The sequence below is a fragment of the Myotis lucifugus genome, unplaced genomic scaffold, assembly GCF_000147115.1.
Source record: "Myotis lucifugus unplaced genomic scaffold, Myoluc2.0 scaffold_12, whole genome shotgun sequence".
Classification (NCBI taxonomy): domain Eukaryota; kingdom Metazoa; phylum Chordata; class Mammalia; order Chiroptera; family Vespertilionidae; genus Myotis; species Myotis lucifugus.
Window position 1 is genome coordinate 2,233,630 of NW_005871060.1, and position 18,153 is coordinate 2,251,782.

The window sequence follows — 18,153 nt, forward strand, 5'->3', positions numbered from 1 at the left end:
ACTAATTGTGAAAGCTGGTGAAGGGGGAACACAGTCTCAGGCAGTGCGGCAGGGTGTCACCTTGAGCAAATCACTTCAGTTATCATCCTGGCACAGCATGTTGGCAATGATAATAATGGCGTACACTGATAACCTCCAAATCTCATTTCCACATCAGCCTCCTTCCCACCCAGTCATCAAGGAGGCCTTCTCACACATTACATGTGTTTATTGTCCCAGCATCACTATATGGCAGGGATGATAAGCTCCTTTTAGCAGGCAAGGGGATTGGGCAACAAGAGACAAAGTGACTTGTCCAAAGTCACACAGCTAGTGTATAGCTCCCATGTTATTTACCCAAGGTGTAGTCCTGGCGTTTTCATTTTAACAAGAAGACTTCAGGACCCTCCAGTAGAAGAGCTGGATATGCTCTATTCCTAGCGCTTACTCTTTCAAACCCCTGGGTTCATTCTGATTTCAAGATAGCCATCTCTAGCTACAGAAAAGTCAGTAACAATTCTTTTTAATTTTTACATGATACATTATTGTCAAAATAAAACTGAATAACCTACATGCATGGAAATTAAAACACAAAGACTTTCCCAACATTGAGTCTCACAGTAACATTGTTAACAGTTTGCTGCCTATCTTCCAGCCTTTTTTCTATAATATCTCTCTCTCTCTCTCTCTCTCTCTCTCTCTCTCTCTCTCTCTCTCTCTCTTCCACACACACACACACACACACACACACACACACACACAAAAAAAACTATAGAAACAGTTAAATATTTTGTTTTTATTTTAAAAAATAAAATCATAATTAACAGAGTGTTCGGCAACTTTCCTTCCTCAATTAATATATCTTAGATATATTTTCATGTCAATCTATATGAATTTTCCAATTCTTTTAATGGCTGCATAGTATCTGTTCTATGAATATTCTCTAAGTACAGTATCAATTTATAGGCATTAGGATTGAATACAGTTTTTCACTATTATGGACAAAGCTGCAACGTCTAATTTTGCACATGCCTATCTTTGCACTCTGGTGCTAGTATCTCAGTGAGACATCGTCCCTAAAAAGGAGAACTGCTAATAGGAACCTTCTAAACATTTACAGAGACTGTCATATGTCCCTTAAAAGGACTATCTTGTCACAAGTACATTTTTAATTCAGATGATAAGGAATTAGAATAAATTCTTTCAAATAATAGAAATGTGTATATTATCTAAACTTAATGACTTCTCTTCAATTTCCAACAAGTCAGGCCAAGGAATATTTTTTCCTACGTAATGTGTAATTGTGTTCAGATCAAATAAACATAACCTTTTAAATCTTGGGACAAGTATATTGAAAACAGAATTGAAAATATTTATAACTGATCTATAAGAATGGGAATGAGAAAATTGGGAACTATGTCATCATTTATCATTTTTCAAAGAGAGAAAAAACATTAGAACAATTAATAACTAAGGTTCTACAGTCAGGCAAACTCAACCATTCACTCAACACATATCTACTGAGCATCCACTGTGTGCCACGCTCTGTTCTAGGTGTTGGATATATGGGTGAACAAGACAAAGAAGACCCCTCTGCTCTCATGTACTTTACATTAGAGTCATGGAGATAAAAATAAATTGATTAATTAATAGAATAATTTCAAAACGTGATAACCAGATAGAGTATTGTGAGAATTTACTGAGGAGGCAGGTCAGGGTTCCCTCAGACTTGATGGCCAAGCAAGGCCTCTCAGAGGAAGTGACACATGGGATAAGGCCAAAATGACAAGAATGACCTGGCCTGGACAAGACCTGGGGCCGAGAAAGAGCAAATGTCCTAATGTGGAAACAAGCTTGGCCTTTTTAGGGAATGGAAAGGCAGCCAGTGGGCTAGCTATGGCATCCAATGTTGTAACAGAGGATTGTGTGAGGCAATCAGGTAGGAGCTTCAGGCCACGGGGAGACGTGTTCTTCTATTCCAAGCCATTAGACTGTATTCGGCATGAGAGTGGCATGATCTACTTTATACATTAAGATACCATTCTGGCTGATATACTGATCACCACTTATTAACTAAGTATCCTTGGACAAGCTACATTACCTTTCTTAGCTTCAGTTTCCTCATTTGTAAAGATGAGATAATAATAGTATGTATTACATGGAGTTGATAGGAGGATTCAATGAGGTAATGAATGGGAAGCATTTTGCACACTGCCTAGCACCTAATAATTGTTCAGTAAATGATTTCAACTAAATCACTTTCATATCATTAAGACCATATTAAACACAACTGAGCATAATTCACTATCCCCAAGTATGTACCACAAAGACTAAAAATATCCTTTAAAATTAGTCCTGTTTCAAATTCTCTAATATTAAAAGGCTGGATATTTCCATATTGAAAAACACTCAGCACTTCCTTCTTACCTGATCCTGTAATTCAGCCCTGAACTACTGATGTGTATGTGCACACCCCTTATTTTCACACACACTAGATTATACATCTTTGTGTTACTCCCAGAACCCACAATACTCAATAAATCTTATAAGGAAGGCATGCAGGTAGGTAGAAAAAATGGACTATCAGATATATGGAGGATAAAAATCATGAGAACAAGAGAATAGAAGGGAGTGTTTTCAATTGAAATATTGAAAAGAATGAAGTTTCTAAGTGATGAGTATATGAAATGTATAACTGGTCATTTCTTGCCATTATGCTATTCGTGCATTTACATAGCACTAGATGTTATGCTGAAACCCTAACAGAAGACACTGCCCGACCATAAGGACGTACTGCTCTCCAATCTTGCTTCATCTCTACTGAAAGTATTTAGCAACACCCTGAGAAACACGAAAGAGGTACTTCTCATATTTACCACAGAACTGGAGAATTATGAGTGATAGAACCAAAATTGTGAAACCTGCTGTGCTTAACTTTTGTGTTGCTCAGGCATGCAGATCTGTTTGTCAGTCTGATACACGCCATCAAGAAAGTTGATATGTAGAATACCAATTTCTAGGCTTTGACTCAAAGATCCACAATAGTTGTGGAAACATTTGTTCAGTGATCTTGCATCTAAATATGCAAATTGTTTCTACACACTTGACAGTATGTAATGGATGAAAAATGATCTTATATCCAAATATAGAGGGCCATAGAAATTTAAAAAGTTACTCACTTAATTAAATAAAGTTAGTATAAGAATAACTAGAAGCAGAAAATAATATCCTTTACTGGAGACTATTCTGTGATATACAAAGTACTTTTCTATGCATTATCTTATTTTGATCTTCATAACATCTCTCTTAAGAAAACTTGATAGTTTATGTCTGTGATTTATACATATAAAAAGCAACACACTGAGTATATACTTGGTCCAATTCTCCAAGTCAGAAAGTAGCAAAACCAGAACTCTAACCCAGACCTTCTTAGTGTTCTTTCTGCCATCCCAAACTAGTTCAACATGCTACAAATAGTTAAATTCAATAAAAATAAATGTATCTTTATTTCCAAGAGACAGGCAAGCAAAATAACTTGCAAGTAGCATTATTAAAATTCTGACTGGAGCCCTAACCGGTTTGGCTCAGCGGATAGAGCTTTGGCCTGCAGACTGAAGGGTCCCAGGTTCGATTCCGACCAAGGGCATGTACCTGGGTTGTGGGCACATCCCCAGTAGGGGGCATGCAAGAGGCAGCTGAATCGATGTTTCTCTCTCATCAATGTTTCTAACTCTGTATCCCTCTCCCTCTCCCTTCCTCTCTGTAAAAAATCAATAAGATATATTTAAAAAAAAATTCTGCCTGGAGTATTATAAATCCTTTCAAAAGGACAATAATCTCTTTATATAAACACAATTCTTCCCTGATCATTAAATACTACATATTCCCTAGCTCCAGGTAACAACAGAGCTTTCACCTTTTGAATACATACATGCCAGATTCTGTCGTATATTCTCCTCACTCACTGATTTCAATTCTTACAACAATCTTATGAGGTAGTTACTGTTATCATCATCTTTGCCGTCAGTATGCAGAGGGGGAAAAGGAGGCATAAAAAGGTTAAGTGTCCTGGCCAATGTGGCTCAGTTGGTTGGGCGTCATCCCCTGCACTGAAAGTTTGCAGTGTTGATTCCTGGTCAGGGCACATGCCCGGGTTGTAAGCTTGATTCCCAGGCAGGGTGTGCAGGAGGCAGCCTGTCTCTGTTTGGCTCTCACATCAATGTTTCTGTCTCTCTCCCTCTCCCTTCCTCTTTCTCTAAAAATCAATAAAAAAATATTTTAAGTAAAAAGAGGTTAAGTAACTTGCCCATGACCGTTTAGCTAGATACCAGTTCAGTGGCTCTTAACAACAATGTTACGCTGTCTCTTCAAATAGAAGCCTCTTTATCCCATTCCAATCTCTCCCCTATGAGATTCAACCAAGAGAAGGGAAGAACCTCTCATTTAAATTAATGATTCAAACTCCTCATGTGCATGTCTAAGCAATATCCACTTGGAGACCACTGATTACACTTCATCCTCAAAGGGCTGGAGGACCCATATGTAAAGAGTCTGACGGAGCACCTGGCACAGAATACGCAGGTGACAATTACTGAGAGTCTACTATATGTCTGGCATTATGCTAAGCGCTTTTCTCTACTTATGCACTCCATAAATGTCACCATCATGCTTTTATTTTCTCCTAGAGGATAGGCTAGGTCCAAATCCGTGTCTTTGGAAATGAGGCTGGGCGGTGAATAAAATGTATTCCCATGAAGGCAAGGACTGCCACATCACTGAATGTAGAAAGATGTTGTGTATGGGTTATAAGGGGCTGCTATTGTTCTGGCCTTGAAGAAACCCAGGTGCACGTAAAAAAAGATGGAAGGGAAGTATCCATGAGAAGACTGAGGTTGTAAGCCAGACCGCGCCCCCCCCCCCGCCCCACCCATCTACAGACTTCCTCTCCAGGAAAAGTAATACTTAAAGCACAAATAAATTTAAAGTTTATATAAGTTCTCTCCCTGAATCCTTTTAAATACTATGCTTTCTTGACATTTCTCAAAGAAAAATAATTTATAAAAGAAACCTGTATTCACACATAACTCCTGGGAAATCCACATATTATGCAAAACAAACTCCACCAGCCTCCCCTGCTAAAACTACAGTTTGATTTCAAAATAATGCTAACTCATTCATTGATTCAACAAGTACTGAGCAAGAGCTATCATGCATACCTGGTATTAAATAAAGTAGATATAAAAACAAAGAACTCAGAGTCTAGTAAGCAAAACTGATCCCATGGAAACTAGCCATTCTTTAAAATACGGCGATGACTATTTCCAACTTGCCACAGTGAGTTCAAATGACATAGAAATGGTCATATGAAATACGGTGACATTGGCTTGGAAAAAGCCATACCTTTTACAAAAGATTTATGTATTTGTGTGTGTGTGTCTTGTGTGTGTGTATCTGTGTGTAGAGACACATACTTATATATTACACATGTCTGATAAAAATGTGAGCTATATAGATGCATTTTATATGTACGTTATATATATATACATATACATACTAATATAATATAAAGCAAGTTCCTTTACAAAAATAAACATATTCAGCACCAGTGCACCTTAGAGTAAGACTAGAGATCCAGGATGTCTGCTGAATCTAGTGAATTATCCAAATAGATCCATAGCCTTCCCTCCCTAATGTTCTTCAAATTCCTAATTGATTAATATATTACATCTAAACAAGAAAGATGTAGAACTACTTATAGTAACAGAGAAGGGAAATGGTGGGAGGTAGTGAATATACAACTAGGCAGAGTTCTGGGTTTCACTGTACATTCCACACCCAATATGAATGATATTGATTTTCAGATTATCCACTCTTTTATATTACTCATACCTCCTTTCCCCTCTATTAGTGAAGAGAACCCAATTGTCTGTGCATTTGCTTGATTCCACTGAGAGGCCTGAACCACCACTTGGAATATCAATCATTCTTTTAAGATTAGTCTCTGCTAAAAGCCTGCAGCGACATGATAATGCACTAACCTGTCTCCAGTTAATGGCAAAATAGTGGTTGCTTGAGAAGAAAACACAATGAAAGATACTCTCATGCGAGGGCTGCAAAATAAGAAGAGAGGCCGTTAAAACATGTTTAAAGGAAATAGTGATACAATGCAGATATACAGCTAGGGAGTCTCGTTTAAAATCCGTCTCACTGAATAGCCCAGGCTTCTTTCCAATGGAACCCCCTAATAGATACACTAACTCTGCTTAATGTTACTGCACAAGTCATTTTGGATTCAGGCAGTGCTTCTCAGCACTCAAGCACTCCTCCATGACCCTTGGGGCCGTTTAGGAAGAGATTTACTAGAAAGATAAATTCTAGGTCCATGAACAATTCTTTTGAGAAACTACTTGATGTTCTATCCTATCTCCTTAAAGGAGACCAAACCCTGCAGAGAGACTATGGCTAGCAATATTGAGGGTTGGGGAGTAGCCAGTTTGACTTAATTACCACTACATTATGAATTTCATAAAAAGTTATCCTGAATACTTTAGAATACTTAAAGAATGCCATGGGCAATGTGAAAGAGACCAACAAATCCCGTTTTGATTAGTCATCTTCAATTTTCCAAGTCTCAACGGTCATATTGCCGTAGTCAACCACTGCCCCAGTGAGCTGCGTCTTTTAAGCTTTCGGCATTTATACCACAGAATGGTTCCTGTTTCTAAGACACTCTTTGCAACCATTACTCAGATTGGAAACTGAAGGTATGAAGCTAAGACCTACAGACCGCAAGATCAGAACGATGTCCCATGCATATTTTGAAAGTTACTCTCTTCAGTAGTCACCCTGTATTCACTTCCTACGCTGTATCCTTAGTAACGGAGCAACCAAACTTGAGCCAGAGAACTGTGTATTACAGAAGTCCAACTTGCAAAGCAGACCAAATAAATAAGAACCTCCCTTCTTGGAAATGTTGTATTGAAATGATCCATTGCTCTCAATCAAAATCTATGTGAAAACTCTCTGCATACTCCTGGATTAAATCAGAAAACTTATCAAGAACTCTCTTCTGTCTTTGACATTAAAGGACATAGGGCCCTGTTTATTTTTCTTTCTTAGACAGTTTTACCTCTGACCCCGCCCAGAAATGAGTGTCATACTTGATTTCTGAAGCAGGAGACATGATGGAACATGGACAAGCATACATTTTTATAGGGATAACTTCACGGCTGCCAATAACTGAAAGCAAGGATTGCCTAGGCCTCTACAGATTGTTGAAGTTACTTGCAACATGACTTTCAAAATGTTTTGATCATCCAAGCCTGTTTTACAGACAACATTTGGGCTAACAAGACTGAAAGAAGCAATATTTAATGATACAGCTCCTTTTTGTGTCCTTTCCATTATCTTGATAAACTTGCATTTGCTCATTGCATGTTTTTCTTTAAAAAAGAAAAATGAAAGGGGAAAAAAGCCTCAAAAGCCTGGTGTCTGGGGGCTATGTTTAAGTAGGGATGCCACTAATCCCTAGTTACCTCTAAATAAGAGGGTGAGCTGGACTGCATAGTAGTTATGCTTTTTATAGGAGAAGAAACCAGTCTTTCGTAGTAAGGCTCATTGCATATATAGAACAGTTAAATTTTAAACGCACCACACACCCACCCACACATTTTGTAAACACAAGTCATTTCTTTAAACAACCACACAAGTGCCTTTTCTGGTAGTAGGTTATTAACACATGTTCATTTGAAGTTTACCAACACTTTTTTTTTTTAATGAGGACCTCTACAATGCTAAGAATCGTGTGGAAAGGAAAATATATGATGGATACTATTAGCATAAAAATTTTAATGTGATAAATTATGAGAAAGCATAACTGAAATTCATAACAGATGAAAATTCAAAAAGGAAAAGACATGTGGAATAGCATTTGAAGATGCTTCCCTGGGGCCTGAGCCAAGTTTCTGGGGTCCAGATGACATAAGCCCTCAACAAGTGAAGGTCTGTCCTAATAAGAGCATGTGTGTAATAATGATCCTGAGGCTCTTTCACATCCACATTTCACTGAAGGCTTTTCCTGCAAAAGGTTTCCAAAAAAGCGGGGGAATACCCTGCATGTTGGTCTACTTCCCTCAACTTCACACTCCAGTCGCTAGAAAAGTAAAGTGGGAGAAATACCTCACAAATCGTTCTGTAAGTTGCTTGACAAAATCGTAAATTTCAAGCCAGTTATTGGCCACACTCCAAGACCTGAAAAAAAAGAAAAAGAAATAGAACTGATCAGAAAAACAAACATGTACATGGGGCCGCTGCTAGAATCAAAGTAACAACACCAGCCATGAAACTTAGGTGTTGCAAGAACTGAGAAAGTCAACCCATCTTTGGGGACCCCCTGCCTGCGAATAGTTGGGAGCGGGACCCCAGCTCTTTAAAATAAACACAGCCTTCTTCCCAGGACATGCAAACTACGCAGGGTTTGTTAACCCTGGGCCTTTCCTAGGATAAAACCAAGCAAACTTTAGCCAGAGTGACGGGGTGAGGACAGGGAGGCTGACCAACAGTCTGGTCTGGGTTCCAGGGGCACAGAAGGCTACCCCCAGTGGCCGCATTTCCATTTCCCAGAAAGCCCTTGGACTGCAAGCAGGGACTACCCCACTTTCCCAGAGAGTCCTGCACCTCAGGACTGGCTCCTATCACCACCCCCAGCCCGCAAATATCCCAAAGCGCTGGCCCTGTGCCCGGAAAGAGCAACAAGGTAGCCATCCACGGGTTTCTCACTCCCCTCCCCAGGGCGCGCACACATCTTTGCCTCCCGGCCACAACTCACCCCACGCCACCCGCACCACAAGACACTGGACCCCCTTGGCACTCACTTGTCCAGGACGAAGTAGAGATCAAAGGCGCCTCTGCAGCTGGGCTGCTCCTGGGCGCTCAGCAGCCCCCCGGGACCGCCGAGGGCCAGCAGCCACAGCCCCGGGACCAGCCAGCTCCCCGGACTGCGGGCCAGCGACAGCCGCGCCACCATCCTGCGGGGGGCCTGCGCCTCCGTCAGCTCCCGGCCCCCTCGGCGGGGCTCCCCGGGACGCGGCGGCGGGGGTAGGAGTCCCCCAGGACCCTGGGGCGACGAGCTGCGAGGGCGCCGGCGCCTGGAGCAGCGGAACCCACTCCCTGACAGCGGGAGGGAGAAGGGGCGGGAGGGAGGTCCACAGAGGACAAAGGGAGACGCTGCAGCCGCAGCCGCAGCTGCTGCCGCCGCCGGAACCCAGGCGAATCCCGGCGGAGAGCAGTCAGTCCTTCCCCCGCGGATCCGGAGAGTCTCTGCCGGCAGCCAGGGCCCAGGCGGCCGCGCGCGGAAGAAGTTCCTCCCCGGCCTCCAGACCAGCCTGCGGCTCCCGCCTAGGACCGGACCCCGCGCCCCATTCCGCGGGGTGGCCCGAAGCCCGGCGGCTGCAGTGCGCGGCGGGCAGCCGCCCCCCGGACGCCACGACGGCTGCACAAACTCAGAGCGGAGGTCCCGGTCCTCCGGCTCCTTCCCTTCCTCCGGCGGCCCGACTCGTCCGGGCGCGGCAAACTTTCTTCCTTGTGCTCGGCGGCCCTGGCGCGGCGCGGCCGGGCGGTCCCCTTTAGGGGAGGAGGCTGAGCGGCCCGGGGCGAGCGGCTCGGACCGGCCACTCCAACCAGAGCCCAGCGCGCAGCCGGGCCAAGTCCCCGCTCAGGGTGGGCGGGGCCTGATCCGAAGCCCGCAGCCACACACGCACACTTGTGGGTTCTTGCCGAGTTGAAAATGACTAACGCTTGCCAAATTGGGGGAAGAGGAGGAGTTTAGAAAAGCAAATGTCCTGTAGCAGCTGCACACCCATACACCCTGCAGGCCTGGTCCATTTCAGCAGCTGGAGTCGCTGGGATCGAAGACCGAAGACTAACAATTCCAAGGGGGGCGATAGGCTATTCCGCCCCACCCCCACTCCCACAAGCACACACACTCTTTTTACTTTCCCAACTCTCCACCTAGGAAGGCAACTTCTTCTTTTTCTATTATAAACCTTTGTAGTTTCATCTCGCCAAGCCAGGAAAGGGGTGTGTGTGTGTGTGTGTGTGTGGCGGGGGGGGGGGGGGGGGGGGGGGGGTCGGGGGGATCTTTCTGAATGTAAAATTGTACTTCAAAATATTTTTTCCCATTGTCATTTACCCCAAGCTCCAAATACTAAGAATTTCATCTTGGGGCAAGCCAGGCTGCCCTTACCAAACTAGTGCAGGAGCTGAAGTTTGCTGCATTCAAACTCTCTGTGTAGGCCAACTACACTCCCCGCCCCCTCCTTTCTCCTTTCCACCACTTCCACCTAAGTCTTCTGCCTTCTCCTGGTTGAAACTGGCTTTTAGAACTTATAATGATTGACAGTAATATGATGTGTCACCTCCTCCTTTGTGTTTTAACTAAAGCAAGGCTTTGTGATAAAAAGTTCACATAGTACTTAATTACATATTGCCTTTTACTATTTCTCCAGTTTGTTGTCATGTGTATATAACTTTTCATTTAAGTTATATTTTATATACAAACGGATTTGTTTATAAGCATTTTGCAAATAGAAACCAGTCACTTTGACAAAGATTTGCTATCAATTATCTATTAGTACTTAACAGTTAATGCACAGAACAAGGTGACAAGCACCTGCTTTCACCAAGCTTACGGTGTGATCAGGGAAGAAAAGCAGACAAAAATAAATAAATCATGTCCATATTAAAAGGTGGTTCGCAGAGATTTAAAATATTTTAATAGAGAATAACTGACCAGATGACTAACCAAAAGAAGGCAGTTAATCCAGGAGCTGAAAGAGGACACATTCCCAGCTCCTGCAACTCTCCATAGACATGTCACTGAGCACATTCAAGAAGCAGAAAGACAATCATGTGGCTGGAGCTGTGTGGGTAAGATGAAGAGAGGTAGGCAGAGGCCACATTAGTGATGCTTTGTAAACTGTGATGAAGATTTCAGATACTGTATATTAGGTGTGATAAGAACCCATTAGATGATTTTAACCCAGAGGGTGGGATAGGGGATAAAGTAATAAGATCTATGTTTTTCAAAGATTATTCGTGTTGATATGATACAATGGACTTGGAGGAACAAGAATGAAAGGAAGGAGACCAGTTAGGAGACTATATCATCCTACAGCAGCTTAACCAAGAAAAATGAATGGATAAGAGCTTTAATAAATACAGATGGACCCTGTTTTGCAATATCTGCCACTTGGAGACGGAAATTCTAATACCATCCGCTGGATCCACCACTTCTTAATTGGTGGGTTGGGGAAGGTATTGATGGGGCTATGGTAGGCTGGAAGGCAGATATGAGCAGAGCAAGGACAATGGGCCAAGTACAAAAGATCACTGGGGTAGAAAGCCCTGGGTGCCTAGCAAAGGACAATTGTAAGATGGGATCTCATCCCCAGTGTGACCTTTCCTCCCTAGAGATAGCATCTAGGCCTCAGTTGTATTTCAGCTTTAGGCCCAGAGAAGCAGCAAAACCAGATAAATGGTGAGACTCCAGGGCTGACCTCAGGACCAGCTGCATTGAATAATGACTATCTGCCTGCGACATATCCTCATGATGAAGTATTTTAAACTCACATTTATTGGCTTTCTTTTCCCCTAGCTTCTTGACTCTTTGCTCATCTCTGGGACTCCACAAACTGATCTCAGAAACCATCTTGTTTTAGGCCCACAGTAAAACAGAATACCTTAAAATTTGTTCTTCCTCCAGTTCCCAGGCCCTAGTCAAGTCCTCCCACTCAGTTCCTCTTTCCTGACTACAAAGCCAGTAGAGGTGATTGATATACTAAAGTTTGTCACCATTCTTTTGTTTGTTTGGGTAATCAGTTCAGCCCAGTTCTGGAACTCTTTTCATTGTATTCATTGGCACATATAAGAGTCTCAGCAAAGCAGGGAAGTGGCCTCTCCTGGCACAAACCAATAATTAATCGATAATCATATAATTATCAGAATCACTTTCACCTAGTAAAAATCGGTGGAAAATGCATTAGTTACTGGGCAAACAACTGTCCTGATCTGTTCCAGATGAGGGGTGTCTAGGGACAGGAGACTCTCAGTGCTAAAACTGGGGTAGTTCCTGATATAGTCCTTGGTGAAGGAGGCTGTTGGTCTCCGAATTCCCAAACAATAATGAGGGCAGACTTGGGATCTCACCAAGCCACGAAGAAGGAGCAGTAACAATAGCAACAACTTCTCTTTTCCTCTACCAGGTGAGAGGACTGGAGCATTGTGACAGCTAGACCTTAGCCAAGTTAAGGGACTCTGTTTAACTTTCAGTTTTAAATCAAGAATGGGACAGGAAATGCAGATTTTTAAGCAGAGAGACAGAAAATGAAAGGGGATATTAGATAGGGAAAGCAGAGAGGAAGAGAGAGACAAGGGGCTAGACTGAATTATTTAGATAAATAAATCTAAAATATTTTTTATCATATCTAGATTTCTGCTGAAGTATTTTGCTTCACAATCCATACAAGACCCTACTCTTTGAAAATTATTCTTGGTATCAAACCAAACTTCAAATTCAATGTTAGAATTTATCACCTCATTATAAAAAAATATGCTACTGAATATGAAACCCTTTTAAACCCAGTTGTACAGACTTAGAGTAGCTTGAAGTGGAAATATTCACTAGGCCCTCTGCCACCTTCAGAGCTCCCATGGACTTCTTGTTCAATTTTATTTAATTATTTCTTTACTAACTTTTATTTAACAAATATTTGATACCTACTATGTACCTGGCAATGTTCTAAGCACATATTATATACCCACTCCTCTCAGGAATTCACCTTTCCAACACCCTATCATTAATTTATTTCTATGTCTCCCACCCAGACAAATAATAAACAGCAGGGACAAATAAGCAACAATAATACACATACGAAAATAAAATAAATGTATCATTTCTGAGTAAAAAAATCATGAGATCTATATTATTTACAAGTAGATACCTTTGTGTTACATCCGAATCAACAAACACGACTCTCCTGGAAGGGAAGAACCACACTGGAAGTGAATCATAGTCACATCACATGCAGTGATTCATTACACAGCTCCAGTGATTCAGAGACAGAAAATAAATCCTCAGGACCCATAGGTGACAAAGCTTGTTTAAACTTTTATCAGGTACAGTCATGAAAGAGCTAGACTTCCCCAATGTCTGAACTAGTTCCTGAAAGGGAACAAAATGATTCTACCTCAACGTTAATATCTCCGTGTATGACAACAGAGGATGTCAACCAATGACAGAATGATTACCAACATCTGCGTTTGGGATTGAATGCGTTTTAAATCCAGTTTCCAGAAACAGACCCGAGACTCTGAGCTTTGCATGCAGGAGGTATTTTGGAGCGTGCTCTCAGGAGCAAACACTATGACAGGTGCGAGAAGCAGGAATGTTCAGAGGGAAAGTTGAACATGATGAAGTTGCAAAGGAGGCCTCGGCCACCTTCAGGGGTAGCTCCTGGAGTTGAAATGGTCTTTCATAGGTGTCCTGATTTCAGTGACGCAATGAGGCCAAGGTTTTGTGTCCCCTCCAGACCATTCATTAAATGTGGCTGCCCCTGTAGAGGGAGCATAACCGGGGACAAGGCAGCTTCCTTTGGCTCAAGGCAATTTTAAGGAGGAACTCAACGGTGAGCTGTCAGCAGCCAAACTCCTGGCTTTGGGGAAGGAGTGCCTCCGATGAAGGAATCCAGGTGATGCAACTATAGCATCTAGAACACCCACGAAAATCCAAGACACCTGGCAGCTTGTTTGATGAAAGTCACATCTCACGTGCAATGTCAGACCTTCACAAACCAGGTCAGGCTCAGAATGGCATTCTGGAAGGATAAAATCTATAACTGCACTATACACAGATTATTATGACTGCCTGATGTTTGTAGGCAAATTAGCTATAATTTCATGCTGAAGTTGCTAGAGAGCCAGATCATTATAAACATCTGAATAGCACAACATACCTAAGTATAGTTGCTGATCGAGTTCATCCTATCATGTTGATAGCGTATCCCCATGGAGATGGCTTCTTCCAACAAGACAATGCGCCATGCCACGGTGCTCGTATTGTGCAGGAGTGGTTTCAAGAACATGAGGGAGACTTTACCTTGCTTAGGTGGCCCCCACAATCACCAGATCTCAATCCAATTGAGCATTTGTGGGACGAAGTTAAAAGAGCCGTCAGGCAGCTGGTTACACAACCATCAAATCTCACAGAACTGGACAGTGCTATTCATCAGGCATGGTGTCAGATTCCTCACATCACCTTTCAACATCTCGTGGAGTCAATGCCAAGAAGAATCGCCGCAGTATTGAAGGCAAAAGGTGGCCCAACGAAGTACTGATGGGGTGGTCATAGTAATCTGGCCGGTCATAATAATCTGGCCACCTCAGTGTAACTGCATCCCTTCCTCTCATGCCCTTTCTCATAGACCTGGTTCAGGTCAGTTTCTCAATTCTCAGTGGAATTATTCTAATAGTATTCTGTCTCCCATACCTTTTACACTGCAATGTGATTTATTTCTGAAGTATAAAAGCCAATCACTTAAAACTGCCAAAGAAATCTCATTCCCTGACAATTTAAGGCCCTCCACAATAGCATCACAAATTAGCTCTATTATCACCGCTAATAAGTCCCCTTATGTACTCTGTGTCCCTCATATACATACACAGTTATACCTTTGGTCTTACCTCATTTTGTACCCCCATTTCTCTGATACCACGTTCCTCCTATTTATCTGCTCTTCCCTTCCCTTAATGAACAATTCAGGTCAAAAGCCACTAGGTAGGGGCAAGAAATGGTGTCACGGAAAAGAGAAGCTATCGTGGTCCTGCACAGGGTATCCGAGGCCAAGCAGATGGAGGAGTGTCCCCTGATGCAGAGAGGGGCATCCTGGCATGGGGTATTGGAGCCCAAGAAGGGTAAGAGAGATGTCCACATGCGAAGGCAGTGGCCCAACATGAAGAGTCAAAGAACAAGCCAGGTGAGGAGGTTATGCGTGTGTGTGACATGTATGTAGAGGCAGCACTGCCCAATGTGTGGTTTCTGAGCCTACGTGAGGGGAGGAGGACTTCTTTATGGGGGAAGCTCAGCTTGGAGTTGTTGGAGCACCAGCATGGACTTCTGTGCAGGGGTGTCACCCCAGTGCAGGGTGTCAGAGCATGAACAGGAAGGGAGAGAGCCTAGAAGATGAGCTGTCCATAATGTGGAGCAGGAGTGGGGCAAGCAGGGGGAAAGAAGTTCAGAACAAGGAGCAGCCAAGCATGGGAGATGAAAACCCATGTAATCTCCATGGGGAGATTCTTTTCAGGGATCACTTTCCCCCATAAATTGTCAGGAAATCTGGGGATGGGCTGTAGAAAGTGCCCTGGCAGAGTGGCAGCCACGTGGGGAGTTTGACAGCCTGGGTGGCGGTGCAGGCTGGTGGTGGTGTCAGAGTTCCTGCAGCTTGAGGCTCACAGTGGTGAGGAGAAATTGTTCCAGACAGGGGAGGTTGATAAATTCAGTAAGTATAGATCGTGGGAGCCATGTTTTCACCATCAGAGAAGGAAGGTACACGTAAGGAAATGGGAAAATAGTTATTTTCCTCATTGGTCTTTGATGCATGTTGACACAACTTGATTCCTAAACCAGCTTTCAAATTCTAATCATTTTGCTGTTTATCAGCATCCCACCCGGGGGAGAGGTGGGAATCAAAGAAAAGAGAAAATAAAAGTTGCCTGGCATGGTGGACCCTGTGGGTAAACCCAACACTGACCCAACTCCCCTTTAACACGTCCTTCTGCACATTAGGAAAAGCTTAAAAGAGACATCTCCTGGACTCCCTATGGGCGGGTTTCCTCATGATTTAGAATCTGGCCATACAGGCTTAGGCCAGACTCTGAATCAGAACTGAGGCCCATGGGGAGAGAGGCAGGACATGGGGTGTCCTTTTTGCTGGCGTGGGTCCTGACAGAGGCAGCGCGCAGGAGGCAGCAGTTGGGGGCCCATTCGGTGGATCTGGGGTTCATCTCTTCCCTGATCCCAGCAGAGAGCAGCCCCCTTGCAGCTCCGTGCCCGAGTGTGCTCTGGGAGTTGTTCCTGGGAGCTCAGCCTTCCCTCTCCTTCTTCAGCTAGCCAAATGCCTCTGGAAGCTATTTACACCCTTAATACGGCCCTTTCGTTTAAAGTCGCTAGAGCAGATTCTGTTTTCAAAGCCATTGACAAGTCCTAACATTTTATCATCTCTATAAACCTTAAATTAGTCATTTTGTTGGCATTTATAATTAAAAGGTTATACATAAAAAAAAGATAAAAAATTGGGAAGTTTTAAATTATCCATCGCACTCATTTGATATTATTCCTCCTCTGAGGGAAACATAGATACCCTAGGAAAAAGAGAAATAGATTTAATAAAAGTAGATCCAATCTCCTTCTTTGAGAATACTGCAAGACAAGTACAAATCCTTTAAGCCATCTACAGAATCAGAGGTAGAAATTATAAATAACAAAATTCAAAACCTAGGAGTGAATATAAATAGAAGCAGACAATTCAGAAGGGAAATGAAGCAAGTTGCAGCAAGCACTTGAAACCTGCATCGCTTTCTGAAACAATGTCAACCCAATAAATTCAATTTAAAAATTGCAAAGGACATAAGTAATCTTTCAATCTGCCACTCCCAAATTATTTTAAACAAATAAGTGGCATATTTATACTGACTTCTAAGAGATTACAATGTATAATAACTTAGAAGAATTTAAATTACTATTGTAATCTTTATTTTATAATATGTTGTAATAACATAAAACTTAAAAATAACAATAGAAACCAATTTGGATGGCAAGTTATAGATTTTAGTGCTTCTGTCTACATTGTCTTTTTGATTAAAAAAAAACACTTTTAGTTGACAATCAGCTGGCTTTAAACACTGGGTGCATTAAAAATTAACAGTATTCCATCTCAATTCCTCCTTAACTATCACTTTCCTCAAAAGAAACAAACAAAAAAACTGGCTTCTCCTGGGTCTGACACCGAAATCAGGATGTTCTCAGCCACTGCTTTCAGCTAAGGGACTTTGATTTGGCTATTCTCACTCTCTTGCCTGCAGTCTGCTATGTCTGCTATGCGAGAGAAAGGGGAACCCTATACCTGAGTCTCCACCATTCTCAAAAATATATATATATATATATATTTTAAGCTAAGCACTAATTTAAAGACTTTGCAGGCAACATGAAAGAGAAAACTTTCTTTTGCTTGCTTCAAACTTGTTTTATAACATTTTAAACAGCCACAGTGTTTCTGCTCCAGGATATTTAAGCTTTGGTACAAACTAGTTTCTTAGACAAAAAAGTTTGAAATGTAATTTTGCTATTTGGAGTGCTTACCATAAGTCCTACAATTAAAACGATTTTTCATATTTTGGAGGCCTTGCGTTTCTCATGGAAACCGCTTGATTAGTGCATATCCAACTTTATTTTAACAGCACATATGGCACATAGATTATCTATCCCAGTTTCCTTAAGAAGTTCTTTGAAAGGAGCAGTAGGAGAGTTGTCAATCCCCAAATGGCCAGTGGGCTTCATATGGAGCGAATTTGGCTAGCAAAAGTGCCAACTGCAGTTCAGCAGCACTGGACCACAGTGCCTGAGGATATTTTTTAAAGATTAGTGAACCAAAGGTTTGCTTTTGACCTTGATCTTTATACAGAGTTAACACTTCTTCATCAAACAAAGGGAACTTCAATGTGAAGAAATCCATCTTTATAAAGTATTAAAAATCTATTAATCCAATAACTTTCTAATGCCTACTCTCTGCAAAGCACTGATCTGTGGTCTTTAGGATACACCAGTGGTTGGCAAACCGCGGCTCGAGAGCCACATGTGGCTCTTTGGCCCCTTGAGTGTGGCTCTGCCACAAAATACCACGTGCGAGCGCACACATACAGTGCAATTGAAACTTCGTGGCCCATGCGCAGAAGTCGGTTTTCGGCCTGGGCGAGTCTATTTTGAAGAAGTGGCCTTAGAAGAAGTGGGGGGTGTCGGTCGGGCGACGGGAGACTCGGCCCAGGCGGGCTGCGGGATACTCAGAGTGGGGGAGGCGCCGGGGATTCATGCAGTTGAGTGAGCCAGTCAGTCAGCAGTCTCATGTG

General features: G+C 42.5%; 1 protein-coding gene across 1 annotated transcript in view; it reads right to left on the bottom strand.

Annotated features, from left to right (window-relative positions):
* The window catches only part of ANTXR2 (anthrax toxin receptor 2), a 135,092-nt gene extending 125,434 nt beyond the window's left edge, over positions 1-9,658 (bottom strand). Inside the window, exons 1-3 of the mRNA XM_006084525.3 lie at positions 8,853-9,658; positions 8,158-8,229; positions 6,018-6,089 (exon numbers count right to left, since the gene is read on the bottom strand). Coding sequence (XP_006084587.1) covers positions 6,018-6,089; positions 8,158-8,229; positions 8,853-9,004 — 296 coding nt within the window. The 5' untranslated portion in view covers positions 9,005-9,658. The remainder of the gene's footprint in view (positions 1-6,017; positions 6,090-8,157; positions 8,230-8,852) is intronic.
* Between the last annotated feature and the right edge of the window lie 8,495 nt (positions 9,659-18,153).